We start from the raw sequence: 15,152 nt of genomic DNA, 5'->3' as shown, positions 1-15,152 counted from the left end.
TTTACCAGACATTGATAATGGTGCGCTGATTTCTAAGTAAGGTCAGACTACTAAGGGGGATATGCAAACAACTAAGGAGACCAATCCAGGGCTGGGTTGGGCCTTTTGCAGCTGTCAAAAAGGAAAGTGTTATTGAATCTTACCTGGAGACAGAGCAAGTGCTGGCCTGACAGTAAGGGTGTTGTTGCTTCTGAGTTTCTGATGGACAGAAACTGCATTCAGTAAGGCTTGCAAGTACTTTTCTTGTTCTATGGTACTGGAAGATTCTAAAGAGGAGGTAGGAGCTATAAAGGAAAAGATACTGAATAAAGGAACCTGTCTTTGTTAACAAAACAAGCTTCTATATATATTTATTTATATTTTCTCTATTTAGTCTCATGTTACCTACCACACCCAAACAGAGAAGCCCGTCTCACTTAAAGTCCCAATCAATTAAGTGAATAATCCTAACATGCTGGCTTTACCACACCTACTTCTTGATTGCTTCAACATTCTTCCAAAAGATCCTAGGTCTAGAAAACTAGCCCTGGCTAACGTTCCAAGAACAGGTGTGGCATCTCTTTATAGAAGCAACTCAACATGAAGGTTCACAATGTCTCTTTGATGATCTCCTCCAACAACCTGCCCATGGTACCAGGAGCAGAGAACAGAGTGGATTCCCCTGGCATCCCAGAATGGAGGTGGGACTTTCCCAATACAAGAAACTTTCTTCCCCTGTGTCACATTAGGCCTAACAGGGAACATGAGCTTGTGGAGGTTTGCTGAGGGAAGAGTAGAGTAAAAGTGGAGTGATAGGGAAAAGGTAGAAAAAATTACTATCAAAATTCCCTAGTACTCTTTTTTTTTTTTTTTGGAGACAGGGTCCTTGTTATGTATTTCAGACTGGCCTTGAACTCACTATGTAACCTAGGCTGGCCTCAAACTCCATGATCCTCCTGCCTCAGCCTCCCCAGTGCTGGGATTACAGGTGAGCGTCACCATGCCCGGCTTTCCTAGTACTCCTAAGAAAGGGGAAAAATATGCACAGAATAGAAATAATTCTGAGAGCAAATTGGAGTTGGTGGGAATATGAACCTGGTTTGTGTGCAGCAAAAGAGAATCAATGAAATTAGCTCAGGCACTTTGAAGAGGCACAGGGATAGACTCACATCTCTTATCAAATGGGACAGAATCCCAACTTGCCTCTGAGGCTGTTAAATATATCTGGATGCTTCCCAGAAGGGAAAAGATTAGTACAGTCTAGTTTTCATCTGTGGATATTCTGATTTTCTGGAGTGAAAATACCTAAATATTATACTAGTATCTATTGAAAATGAAGTGTAGAATAGATGTATTAAGATGTCAAATTCAAGGTGGAAATCTACACTGACAAATGTGGTTCTTGTTAAAACATGTTTTATGTTGAAAAGGCTTGATGAAAGGACACAACTGGCATTTCCAGATTTTACATTTTATTTTTTTAGGAAGGCTTTTTAAAAGACAAAGTCTCATTATGTTGCACAGGCTATCCCCAAATTCCTGGGATAAAGCAATCCTCTGGCCTCAGTTTCCCAAGTAGCTGGGACTATGGGTGTGTGCCACTATGCCTACCTTACTTTTAGGAATACTCTTAAGTGAAAGAGTCATAATTGTTCTGCAGAGATGCTTACCTGCCTGAGGGGAGTTCTGAGATTTAAAAAGAGCAACAACTCCTTTCCCATGGAATCCTCCAGATCGAAGGAGCAGAGTACCACTTCTTGAGTTCTTCCAACATACAACAGGCAAGCGATTGTGTCGATAGCAGCGGGCTACTCTTGGTAAACTACTGTCCTGAACAGCTTGAGGTATGACTAAAAGGCCAGGATAGCTTCAGAGATATGGAAGGAAGAAAAGGAGTGATTGAGGGAGAAAGGGAAAGAAATGGGGAAAGAAGTGAGGAGGGGGAGACAAAAGGTGGATAGGAAGGTAGGAGGGAGAGAGAAAATAAGGATATGAATACCATAACATCACATTAATTTCCTAAGACTCAGAAGCACATTGGTTGAGGGGTAAGAAATATATTTTAGAGCTTTTTTTTTGGTACCGGGGATTGAACTCGGGACTTTGTGCTTACGAGGCAAGTGGCGGAACCACTGAGCTAAATCCCTGGGCCAAGAAATATATTTTAATTATAGAACTTCATTCAAACTCCTTAGTTCTTAAGGAGTTGAGAAGAAACGGTGAAAACAGTTAACTCATCCACTGTTGTGCATTGATTTTTGAAATGAGCCCCTTTGAGTGATATGACTAATTTTTGCTGAATAACCAGAGCTTACAAAATAAACATGCTAGGTTGAATTATTTAAAAGGGTTGGGCCAGGGATTTAGCTCAGTGGTTCCAGTGCCTGCCTCGCAAGCGCAAGGTCCCGAGTTCAATCCCTGGTACCAAAAAGAAAAAAGATTAAAAATAAAATAAAATAAAATAAAAGGGTTCTGTTGGGGCTGGGGATTTGGCTCAGTGGTTTCGTCGCCTGCTGCGCAAGTGCAAGGACCCAAGTTCGATCCCTGGTGCCAAAAAAAAAAAAAAAAAAGGCTCAAAAGGGTTCTGTGGAACTGTTTTCTCTTGCCTTATATACTACTTTTCTTCAACTTAAAAGGTTGTAAGATTAGTGGATTCATGTCAACTTTATGAAAATGGTGAGTCAAATTGCTAACAACTCATAGATCACTTAAATGACAACAGGGAACAAAGCATACCCATATTAGACTGCAGCAGATGGTGAAAGGTTAAAAATCAAAATCAAATGACTTTTGGTACAAGAACAAAATGTTCAAATGTCAAAACGAGTCTAAATACTTTATAAATACTACATATTGATGTTTAATTTTAAAAAATATTATAAAATTATGGGATATATTGCTGGGAAAATAAAAAATTGCAAAAGTAGCTTGTTTCACAGAATAAGTAAAAGAAGGTAAGTCAGGTTTCAGTCATTTCTTTCCTTTATTTAGAAATGTTTCACCAAAGAAACTATATTTACAAGTTTCCAACCACTAACCAGCATCATTTTCTGGTGTTTTTTCTTACTGTGGTAAAATATACCTAACATAAAATTTAGCATGTTAGCCATTTTAAAGTGTACACATCAGTGATATTTACTATATTCACAATGTTGAACAGCCATCACCACCATCCATTTCCAGAACTTCTAATCCTTTATCTTGACATAAACCAGTGCTGAGAGGAGGGAGAGGACCAAGCTGTGGACATAATTATTCATGAAGTCTGGAAACACAGTTCCATTTAGGACCCTTTATTTCTAATGCCATATTACTATTTATTTTCCCCCAACTTGCTTCTAGACACAGTGATATTATATGTTAGGCAAGGCTCCAGGAGCTGCTGCTTCAGTATCAGGGAAAGAATCAGTACACTCCTTCACTCCCTGCCTCTTGAGTGGGGCTGTCTCTGTGACACACAGGATCTTTGGCTTCCCTGCTCCCACATGTGGGATTGTGTATGAGCTGGATAGCCTCTGGTGCTGGGGCAAATGGTGCTGAGCCTGAAGACCAGCAGAGGCTGTTCTTGGTACAGCCTCCTGAACAATGAGAGACATCAACTACCCTGCCACCACCCTACTCCACTGCCCATTGCCTGTAGAACCTTCAGCTCCAGGCTCCAGAGTAAGCCTCAAGAGGTAGATTGGTCTTTAGAAGCTACTGTGGAAATATGAATCAAAGAGTAAGTCATATACCAATGCGCATGCATGGCTGGGGAGTTAGCTCAGTGGTGCTGCGCTTGCCTCACAAGGGCAAAGTCCTGAGTTTGATCCCCGGTACTGGGGGAAAAAAACCCCAAAACCAAAAAAACAAATGCTCAAAATATAATCTATGTCAGGAAAAGGACCATTGTCAGCATTTAAGAAGATTCCCTTGTGTTTTCTCCTAATTACTACTTTCCCTCTTCTTTAGAGATTACCACTCCTGATTGCTAACAATACAGATGGATTTTCCCTATTTTTGAATTCTAGATAAAAGAAACCAACAGAATTTATTCTTTTTTTGTCTGGCTTTTGTTCAACATATTTCTGAGATACATCCGTGTTATTGTGTACAGCTGTAGTTTGTTCATCTTAATGACTGTATAGGATATCACTATGTGATTAAGTTATCATTTATTTATCCTCCTGTGGTTGATTTTGAATAGTTTCTACATTTTGCTTATTAAGAATACTATTGCAGGAGCTGGAATTATAGCTCCATTGTAGAGCATATGCTTAGCATATGTGAGATCCAGGGTTCAGTCTGCAGCACCATCAAACAAACACCAACTAGTAATAATAGGAACAATAATGTTGCTATGAAGATTGTGGAAGATGTCTTTTGGGAGCAGTATGTGTATCTGTTGGTAATTCTATTCCATCTAAGGAGTAGAATTTTTAGGTAACATGTTATGAATATGTTCAGTAGACGTTTAATGTTTAGTAGATGCTACCAGACAACTTTCTGAAGTTGTTCACCAAATTTATAGTCCCATTAGCAATTAATGAGAGTCTACTTGCTCAACATCCTCACTAGTACTTTGCATTGTTAGTCTTAAATTTTGGCTATTTTGGCAGGTATACAATAGTCTCATTGGGATTTTAATATCTGTCCATTTGAAGACTAACAAGTTGAACATGTTTTCAGATATTTTCCCCACCAAAATATCCTCTCTTGTCATCTGTTCAAGTCTCTTGCCAGTTTTTATTGCCTTTTTACTCTAAATGATATTTTCTGATGTATTTAATTTCTGATTTTTTTTTTTTGAGAGTTTTGCTTTATAGTGCAGGTTGGCCTTTAATTCACTATGTAGCCCAGGCTGGCCTTGAACTCACAGTGATCTTCCTGCCTCAGCCTTCCCAATGCTGGGATTACAGCTGTGTGGCACCATGGCTGGCTTCTGATCTTATCAAATTTTTACTTTATGGACAATGCTTTCCCTGTCCCCCCTCCCCCCCCCAAAACCTTCCCTACTTCAATACATGATATTCTCCTATCCTCTAGAAACTTAATTGTTTTTATCACTTATATAGTGATCTATAGACCAATGGGAATTGATTTTTGTGTGTTACAGGCTAGAGGGTCAAGATTAATCCCCCCATATCTCTCCAGCACTGTTTACTGAAAACAGTATCTTTTATCCACTGCTCTTAAGTACAACCTGTATCTTAACAAGGGTCTATACACACTGGTCTGTTGCTGTATTTCCTTTTGTGCTCCACTGGTTGGTCTGTCTATCCTTGTGCTAACTGCATGGTATTTTCATCACTATAGCTTTATAAAAAGTCTTGACATCTTGTAATATTATTTGTAAGATATCCTGACTACTTTTGTCCTTTTGCATTTGTATATAAGTCAGAATAATTTTTCAATTCCTGTAAACATCTTGCTGGGATTTCAATTGGGACTTCACTGAATCTGAAGATTAATTTCAAGAGGAGCTACAGTTATTAGACTTTTGAGTATTCTAATCTAAGAACATAAAACAGCTATTTATTTATTTTTGGTACCGGGGATTGAACTTGGGTCCTTGCGCTTGTGAGGCAGGTGTTGGCACCACTGAGTTAAATCCCCAGCCCCAACAGCTATTTATTTAGACATTTAATGATCTTTAATACTGTTTTGAGTATTCATATAGAGGTCTTACATATCTTTTCTTGAATTTATTCTTTTGTATTTAGTATTTCTTAGTGGTACTGTAAATAGTATCAGCAGAATGTAAACAGCATCATTTAAAAAAATTTGATTTTTTTAATGGTTTGATTTTAGAATATATGTAACTATGTACCAAATTTAGTTTTAAAGATTTTCTACAGGTACATTCAGGTCATTTGTGAATAATGACAGTTTTATTTTCAACCTTTATCCCTTTTATTTTTCTAGCCCCACCCCTTTTGTAGTACTGGAGAGTGAACACAGGACCTTGTGCATACCAGGCAAGTGATCTACCAGAGCTACACCCACAGCTCTTTATTTATTTAATTTTGAGACAGAGACTGGTTAAATTTTCCCGGCTGGGTCTGAACTTGCAATCCTCCTGCCTCAACTCCTGAGTAATTGGGATTACAGGCATGTGCCATCATGTCTTTTTTTTTTCTAGCCCTTTTGTGCTGTGTAGGACTTCAAGTACAACACTGAATAGAAGTGGTGATAGTAGGGCTGGGGATTTAGCTCAGTGGCACTGTGCTTGCCTTGCAAGCAACAAGGTCCTGAGTTCGATACACAGTACCAAAAAAAAAAGTGATAGTGGGCATCCTTGCTTCGTTCTGTCTCAGAGAAAAATCTTTCATCAAGTAATTTGAACATTAAGTAATTTTAACACAAGATTTTTTTTTGGTACTGGGAATTGAACTCAGGACCTTGAGCTTGTGAGGCAGGGGGCGGAACCACTGAGCTAAATCCCTGGCCCCCTTTATTTCTAATTTTGATATGAGTTCTTTTTTAAAAAATCACAAATGTATATTACATTTTATAAAACTACATTTTATAGAAGGTATATAAGAACCTTACTATGTGTTTCTTTTTTTTTTGTACCAGGGATTGAACTCAGGACCTTGAGCTTACAACACATGCCAGGCAAGCACTGTAATACTGAGACACATACTCATGCTACCTTTCAGGGTCTTAATTAATTTGTTAAGAAATGAATCTTCTGTCATCTTTTTGTATTACTAGTAATTTTTTAATTTTAAAATCTATTTTGATATTTATATTGGTGGCAACAGCTTTTATGTTTTTAGTTTTGCATGGTATGTTTTTTCTATCCTTTTATTTTTCATCTTTCTATATTCTTGAAAGTAGCAAAAAGCTTAAAACACCCACACACCCTGATAATCTTTCTTTTAATTAGGATATTTAGCCAATGTACAATTAACATAATTATTGTTGTATCTTCCTTTAAATCTACCATGCTGCTACTTATAATCTATTTATCCTTTGTGTTCTATGTCTCTCTTTCCTTCTTCTGAATTTATTATTCTACATCCAAGAGTTTGACAGATATATATTATTTTACGTCACTATAAACAAATTATAACAAGTGCTGTAAGTCATCTACTAAGATTTTACTGACTAAAAAAATGAGATTTTACAAATTAAAAAATAAATGAGTTTTGTTTTCTCATTGACAGTCATAATTTGATAGGTAGCTTCCTAAACAACAGGACCTCATCCCCCAATAACACCACTTATACTTATCTACAAAGAAAATTTAGTGAGAACAGAAAATCCCTGAAAAATTACTGCATATTCAGAGTCTCAACTTTTCCATACTTCACGGAAAATGTGTATTGGTCCACAATCTCAAACTATATTCCCAACTTATTTCTCATGTTTCACACTAGTATTTATAACCTAAATTGATGCTGAAAATAACAAATCTATAGGTCTTTAGGAACAATAGGTTTGAAACTAATAGTAACTTAAGATAACTTTCTAAAATATGAACAAAGCTTACAATTTATGAAGTGCTTTTGGAGCTACTTAATTAATGCAGGAATTTATAAGTGCAAAGAAAACAACTTACCTGGAGATGAAAATAACCAACCTGTAGAAGCTTTAGAAAATCTGTATTTACATATAGTAAAGAATGAAATAGAGCATACTCTATTTGAAAAACAGCAAGAAGTGACAAGAACAGAACAAAGAAAATGTGTTCATTTATATTCTTTAAATAATATTCTAGATAAATATTCTAATTATGCAGCATAAGAAGCCCTGCCTACACCTGGGCCAGCCAATTAGGGCCTGCAGGCCAAAGCCCAACTTGCCTATACTTTTCCTTACTGCTTAAGGCTGCTTTCGTGGCAGAGCTAAGTAGATGCAATAAAGACACTCTATAGCTCACAAATTGGACATATTTACTGTATGGTCCTATACAGAAAAGGTTGTGGATCCCTGGCATCTCTCCCATTTGCCTGGGAAATCCTATTCTTCAAGTTAACATCATGCACACCAGAAAAGCAGTAAACTGGGAAGAAAAAGACAAAGGAAATTCATTAAGGGGACAAGCACTTTTGCTTCTTACCTTCTGACCTAATATACTTTCCAGTGATATAACTAGTGTCTTCAAAATGGCAATGAGATGTTTGCTTCTGCCACATAAAAAGTTAACTCCTAAATATATACATCTCTGGAGATCTTACTCCTCTTTTCTGGCCTTTGTATCTTTCCCTGGGCTACGGATATAAACAGCCCATTAAAAACTATAATGGAAGAAAAGGTCTCTTTTGAGGGCCCACTGACACTTACCTTCGGCACAGAGAATACATCCTGTTGGAGGCAGTGATTCGGAAATACTCTGGTTTTGAACGGGATGAGGTGCCACTTATGGTTCCCAAACCTAACCGCTGATAGTCTCTGAAACAAGCCTTTTCCACTAACTGTTCCATTGTAGACTTCTCTGAGGGCTTCAGGGTACTTGTGGGGAGTTCACTATCATCTGAAACTGTAATGATGGCAAATGCTTTTACAGGAATACCTCAAAGTAAAGTATTAAATTTTCTTTTGAAGAGAATGTTTACCTTAGGGTGACAGGTGTGACATGTATCACAAACTAAGTGGTAACTTGTATGAGGAATCATAAAACAGCAATGGACAGTCAGGTCATAAAATATCAGTAACTCAATTAAAAATGTCAGGGAATAACACCATTTAAGTAATTTATTAATATAATTTTGAATTCATTACCCATATTTTTATGTACCAACTGGCTTGCTCATTAATGCCATAATGCAGTGATTGCAATATAAGACTCCATAAAAACACTCAAACATTGTCAGAAGTTAACTTGTCAGTAAAATTTACTTTATTTTTTTTTGGTACAGGGGTTGAACTTAGGGCCTTTACACTGAGTTACCTCCCCAGTCCTTTCTATTTATTTATTTATTTGCTACCCAGGATCAAACTCAAGACCTTGCACTTGCAAGGCAGGTGGTGGCACCACTGAGCTAAATCCCCAGGCCCCGAGACCTTTTAAAATCTTGAGACAGCACCTTTGCTAATTTGCTAAATGGTGAGGCTGGGCCCAAACTTATGACCTTTTTGTCCCAGCCTCTCAGTGCTGGGGTTACATGTATATACAAACACACTCAGCTAAAATTTATCTTTAATATGATCACTACACAAATTCATCATCTAGTTTTTAGCTTACTTTCAGCGTATACATTTTTATTAGAAAATTTCTAGATTAACAAGAAGCTCATCAGAGGGAAAAAGTCTTTATTTATTTATTTTTTTGGTACCGGGGATCAAACTTGGTACCTTGTGGTTGCGAGGCAGGGGGCAGAACCACTGAGCTAAATCCCCAGCCCCCGAAAAAGCCTTTTTAGAAAAGACTGATATGAAACAGTTATACTTTTTTTCCTAGAAATATTTTTGTTGGAGGATGTGGATATGGAAAACCTCCTCACAGTTTTGCCATCATAGGTTATAGATTCCTTTAGATTTTAGATGTGGAAGAATTTACTCAATAATCAAGTATTTTAGGGAGGATTTTTAAAAAAGGACATTCCTAATTAGTACTGCATATTCTAAAACTAAAAAAAAAATACCATGTTAAAAATTATCCTAATATATTTTTTATTTTTAATGTGACAGAAGTCAAATTTAACTTTTAAAGTTTTTGGAAATGTACTGAAGGTACTAATATACAAGGTAAAGACAGGGCTCTCTTCTATTAAAATGAAAAAGAAAAAACCAACAGATTATCTCTACAAATATATTTGTATTTCAATTTGTGAGCTTCACAATGTACATAATCAGGAATCAGTTTTATGTTGGCCTTTTATTTGTAGAGGTACAAAGAACATTACATAATTTGGTCTTTTGTAGTTTTTTGACATAGGGTCTTGCTATGTTTCCCAGGATAGCTCTGAACTGTGGAGCTGAAGAGATCCTTGTGCTTCAGCCTTCCAAGAGGCTGGGACTGTAAGTGCATGTCACTGGGCCCAGTTATAGAATAGTTTTAGTCCATGAAATCAAAAAACTTCCAAAAACAGTCAGTACAAATGGGTAACAGTAATTTTATAGCTTTATATATGACTGTGAGGCCAGGGTTCCAACAAATGGTCACCTCAGTAATGGAATGGTGGGTCTTTTCTTTTTTTCTTTTTATTTATTTCTTAAAGGGTAGAATTAATATTTTATTGTCATTTATAATCAGATGGCAGTTGGGTATATAGTTTCCATACTTCATATTTTTTGTAAATAAAAAAATTAAAAGTTTTACACAGTGGATAGTTGGTTATGTTCTTCAGAAAACACAATTAGACTAATTCAGTAATAGTGGCTTCAAGATTTTCCTTATTAGCGCCAGAAAACTCACCCACCTTTTCACCCTTTTTAAAAAACTGGAAGGTTGGCATGCATTTGACTTCACACTCTGCAGCAATGTCCTGACAGTCATCCACATCTACTTCAAGGAACAACACGTTGGAATATTTTTCAGACAGGGAATGAAAGAAAGGCTTGATCATTTTGCAAGGCCCACACCACGTGGCTGAGAAATCAACTACTACAAGTTTATCTCCTGCAGCAGCCAAGGCTTGCTGAAAAGCCTCTTTGCTATTGATCTGCTGCACCATTTTGGCTGCTGAGGGTCTGACGAGCTACGGAAGCAAGTGATGGAAGTGGATTGAAGGCGCGGGACCTAGCTCGCCATGGTGGGTCTTTTCATTGCTGTCAGAGTTGAGTCTGTACAGTATGTACGTTTTCTCACAGAGGGCATGCACACATACACACAAAACTGCATTGGTTCTTTATACTGGTGAACTGAAATGGAGACCTTTAGCCAGTGCCCTCACTGAAGATGAAGTTTCTTTTAAAATGGTGTTGTTACAGCTAGAAGTTGCTGTATAATCACTAGTAGCTAAAACTAAGATCTTGACAAAGAAAAGGGTGTAAAGTACATTCTACCTCACATTACATCATGTTCTCTGTAGTGTTAATTCCATAGCATACTAGATAACAGGTTAAGCACAGGAAAAAAAATCATTCAATAAAGCGTTTTGTTAACTGGTTTTCTTCCTCTTATTTTCCCAACTGAGAAGTATCTCAGCTGCCTAAATTCTATTGTTTTAAATATTTAGCAGGTGTCTTTTTCTTAGCATTTAAGAATTCTTTCATCTTAGGTTCCCCATTTTGATTAAAAGGACCCACAATGTCTTACCAGAAATCCCAAACTTCAACTTTAAATAGTCAATGTCCTTATTCCCTTACTTTTATTCTGTTAGAATAAGGTACAAGAGGCTACCCTATAATTTAATTTCTTGTGTAGTGGAGTTTCCTTCTTTCTCCCTTGAATAAGACCCACCTAGAAAAGCTTTCCAAATAGCGTTATTCTGTTTGTCTTTTTCTTTTTAAAGTTTTGAATATTTTATAGCAATGACAAAAACCATGATTATTTGGAGTTCAGCATTCCTCATCAATCACTCATTGCAACTTATAGTAAGATAAATAAGGATGATGGGAAGCAGAGATCAATTAAAACAAACCTACATAAAATTGGCCAATGTGAATTTAACAGATCTTTATCTAAACAATAAAGGAGTACGAAAATAACTTTCTTCCACTTGTGAGAAGCTGGTAAACACTTTCAAACTTCTAGTGAGATCCTGAGTTTTGGGTATCAATGTATAAGTACAGCTGGGCGTGGTGACACATGCCTGTAGTCTCAGCATTTGGGAGGCTGAGGCAGGAGGCTTGCTGTGAATTTGACGTCAGCCCAGACTACATAGCAAGGCCCTGTCTCAACAAAATAAAACAACTTCGCAAAAACTGAAAGCAACAACAACAACAACAAAAACAATAACAATAAAGGGTTTTAAGTGCAACTATGTCTTATTTTCTTATTCTTATTCATATAAGAATAAAATTGATTAATAAAAAATGAATTCTCAAATACCTGATATGTCATCGTCTTCATTCCATCCAGGACGATTTACTCTCTCTTCCACAATTGTTCCTGTCTTCCTCTTCAATAAATACTGTCGGCCAATTGTCATTTTCCCTGCCCTTTTGGCACCTTTCACAATTGTTTTTGAAAAGGTACTACAAGTCATAAAACCAAAGAGAAATGTCAATTTAATATGAAGGTATCACTTACATTTTTGACAGCTACATAGCTCCATTTTTTTGTTTCCATTTCCACAAGTCATAAATATAGTATACACCAGTGATGGCAAACCTTTTAGAGCTTTCAATGATACAAACAGACTGCTGTGCACGTGTGCCATACGTTCACCACCACTGGTATATACTATGGTACTGTGCATACTTTCTTTAAGCTTCTCTTTCTTTAGATCACTTTTTTTTTTTTTTAATTTTTTGTGGTATCAGGGATCGAACTTAGGACTTTGTGCTTGCGAGGCAGGCGTGGTGCCACTGAGCTAAATCCCTGGCCCTTTAAATCACTTTTTTGTAGCAGCAGACTAATTTCCTACAAAACTCCATTGTCATCAGGATACTGTTTTAAACACAAGATGTAAGAATTTCAAGTGGAGCACAAGCTACATATGTCCCAAATATAAACTCCTTGGTTCAGTGTTTTGGTCAAGCACACCTCGGAGCCCATTATAGCTATCCGTGCCACTGTCTCCACAACGGTCCTCAAAAATTATGTTTCAGAAGTCTCCCAAATGGAAAGCTAGACTTCTCCCTTTTCTACTGACTCAAACTCTCTTTGAGATCATGTAACAATGACAGTTGGGAACATTTTGACTTATTTCTTAAACATTTTAAGTGTGTATGTCTGGAGTCCTGCCTTGAATTAGCTGTAAATTTTCTAAGGTATAGAAAAACAATATTCTTTTTGAGAGACTAAAAAAGAAAACAGAAATGAGTATTTTTAGCTTAAATTAATGGGAAACTATGATGTGAATTACTTGGACCAAAAGTACTTTATTTATTCAGATAGTTTTTCTCACTGACAGAAAATCTAGGCACACAGTATTTTTACCCAGAGAATTAAATAAATGAGTTGCTTTTCAGATTAATCTGATAGAAGTGAAGATTTTGAATAAAAATTGTTCTTGACTATTTTCTTCACTAACACAGAATTCTTTTTGTGTTTTCTTGCTATTCTGTGAAATGTGATAAGGATTCTTTTATTGCCAGACCATCTTTAGTCATCTGTAGTACAAACCTGAATAGCACAGAATATGTTCTAGATGCCTGTTAGGAATTATAAAATACAGCTATTTCCTAAATGAAACCTACTGTGAATTACTTCAGGTATAATTTAAACTGAGTGTAGTTTTTTTTTTTTTGTATTAAATTCTTTTATTGGTACATTGTAGGTATACAACACAATTACATTTCTCATTGGGAATTGAACCTTTACATAATGCATCTTGGTTCTTATTTTTTCTCCATTCCTAGCCCTCCCTTCACACCCTCCACCTTTCCCTATTTACAAAGACTTTATTTCCATTTTTTCCATTTCTCATCATTTTTCCTTTCCCTTCTTTCCTTTCCCCTGCCCCTCCCACGACCCCTACCCCTTTGGACCTTTTCTTCCTATTTTACATTATCGATTATTCATTCTAATCATTGGTACATTTTAGGTATACAATATAATGACATTCATCATTGGAAATTTGCACCTTTACATAGTCTCTCTTGGTTCTTATTTTTCACCCTTGCCCAGCCCTCCCTTCAACCTCTCCAGTCCTCCCTATTTACAAAGATTTTGTTCCTACTTTTCCCATTTTCTCATATTAATCCCATTCCCTTCTGTCCTTTCCCCTAGCCCTCCCACTTGCTTCCCCTTTGTCCCTTTTCTTCCTATTTCACATGACCTATTATACATTTAGTCCTTATTTACACTTTCAGTTTCTCACACCAGAGAAACTATTCAGTATTTACACATGTGTGTCCTATTTATTTCACTTAAGAGTATTGCCTCAATGTGCATCCACTTAGCTATAAATGTCTCTAATTTCTCATTTTTTATGGCTGAGTAGTACTCCATTTTATAAAAACACCACATTTTCTTTATCCAGTCTCCAGTTGATGGGCATTTGGGCTGTTTCCAAGTTTTAGCTATTACAAACTGGGCTGCTATGAACATGGGTGCACATATATCACTGTGGTATGATTCTTTTAATTCTTTGGGGAAGATCCCCAGCAGTGGAATAGCGGGGTCAAATGGGACTTCCAGTCCTAGTTCTTTGAGGTATCTCCATACTGATTTCCACAGTGCTTGCACCAGTCTACACTCCCACCAGCAGTCGAGCAGGGTTCCTCTTTTCCCCACAGCCCTGCCAGCATTTGTTATTGGTTGATTTCATGAGAGCAGCCATTCTTTCTGGAGTGAAGTGGAATCTCAGCATTGTTTTCATTTGCATCGCTCGAATGACCAGTGATGTTGAACATTTCTTCATGTATTTATTTGCTATTTCTACCTCTTTATCTGAGAAATGTCTGTTCATTTCAGCTGCCCATTTTTTGATTGGGTCTTTAAATTTCGGAGGTCAGATCTTTTTCAGTTCTTTATAGATTCGAGATAGTAGACCTTTGTCTGAGGAAGAGCAGGTGAAGATTTTTTCCCACATTGTGGGTTGTCTCTTCACACTGCTGGTGGTTTCTCTTGTTGTGCAGAAGCCTTTTAATAAGAAGAGATCCCATTTGTTGATTGTTTGTGCTAGTTCACGGGCAACTGAGGTTTTGTTCATAAAATCTTTTCCTACACCGATGTCTTCAAGGGTTCTACCTAACCTCTGTTCCAACTGGTTCAGAGTTTCTATTTTAATATTTAGATCTTTAATCCATTTTGATTTTAGTTTAGTGCATGGTGGGAGATACAGGTCTAGTTTTAATCTTCGGCAAGTTGAAGCCCAATTTTTCCAGCACCGTTTATTAAAGAGGCTATCTTTTCTCCAGTGAGGGTGTTTGGCTCCTTTGTCGAAGATGAGATGGCTGAATGTGTCTGGTGTTGTTTCTGCATCTTCTAATCTGTTCCACTGGTCCTCAAGTCTGTTTCTTTGCCAGTAACATGCTGTTTTTATCACAGTAGCTTTGTAGTTGAGTTGCAGGTTGGGGATTGTGATACCCCCTGCCATGTCTCTGTTACCTAGAATTGCTTTTGCTATTCTGGGTCTCTTCTTGTTCCAAATGAATTTTTGGATTGTTTTCTCAAGGTCTATGAAGTATGC

General features: G+C 37.1%; 1 protein-coding gene and 1 pseudogene across 12 annotated transcripts in view; both read right to left on the bottom strand.

The window, feature by feature from the left end:
- The window catches only part of Sbf2 (SET binding factor 2), a 450,794-nt gene that overhangs the window by 50,058 nt on the left and 385,584 nt on the right, over positions 1–15,152 (bottom strand). For all 12 annotated transcript variants that reach the window (XM_087211305.1, XM_013074593.3, XM_013074594.3 and 9 more), the window contains 4 exons: positions 11,903–12,048; positions 8,251–8,446; positions 1,650–1,846; positions 144–284 (listed from right to left, as the gene is read on the bottom strand). In XM_087211305.1, coding sequence (XP_087067431.1) covers positions 144–284; positions 1,650–1,846; positions 8,251–8,446; positions 11,903–12,048 — 680 coding nt within the window. The remainder of the gene's footprint in view (positions 1–143; positions 285–1,649; positions 1,847–8,250; positions 8,447–11,902; positions 12,049–15,152) is intronic.
- LOC101704698 (thioredoxin pseudogene) lies at positions 10,145–10,657 on the bottom strand (annotated as a pseudogene).

Source organism: Heterocephalus glaber, unplaced genomic scaffold, assembly GCF_053883595.1.
Source record: "Heterocephalus glaber isolate CG9 unplaced genomic scaffold, H.glaber_assembly_v1.0 deba00001428, whole genome shotgun sequence".
Classification (NCBI taxonomy): Eukaryota; Metazoa; Chordata; class Mammalia; order Rodentia; family Bathyergidae; genus Heterocephalus; species Heterocephalus glaber.
This window is presented reverse-complemented; position numbering and strand designations above follow the sequence as displayed.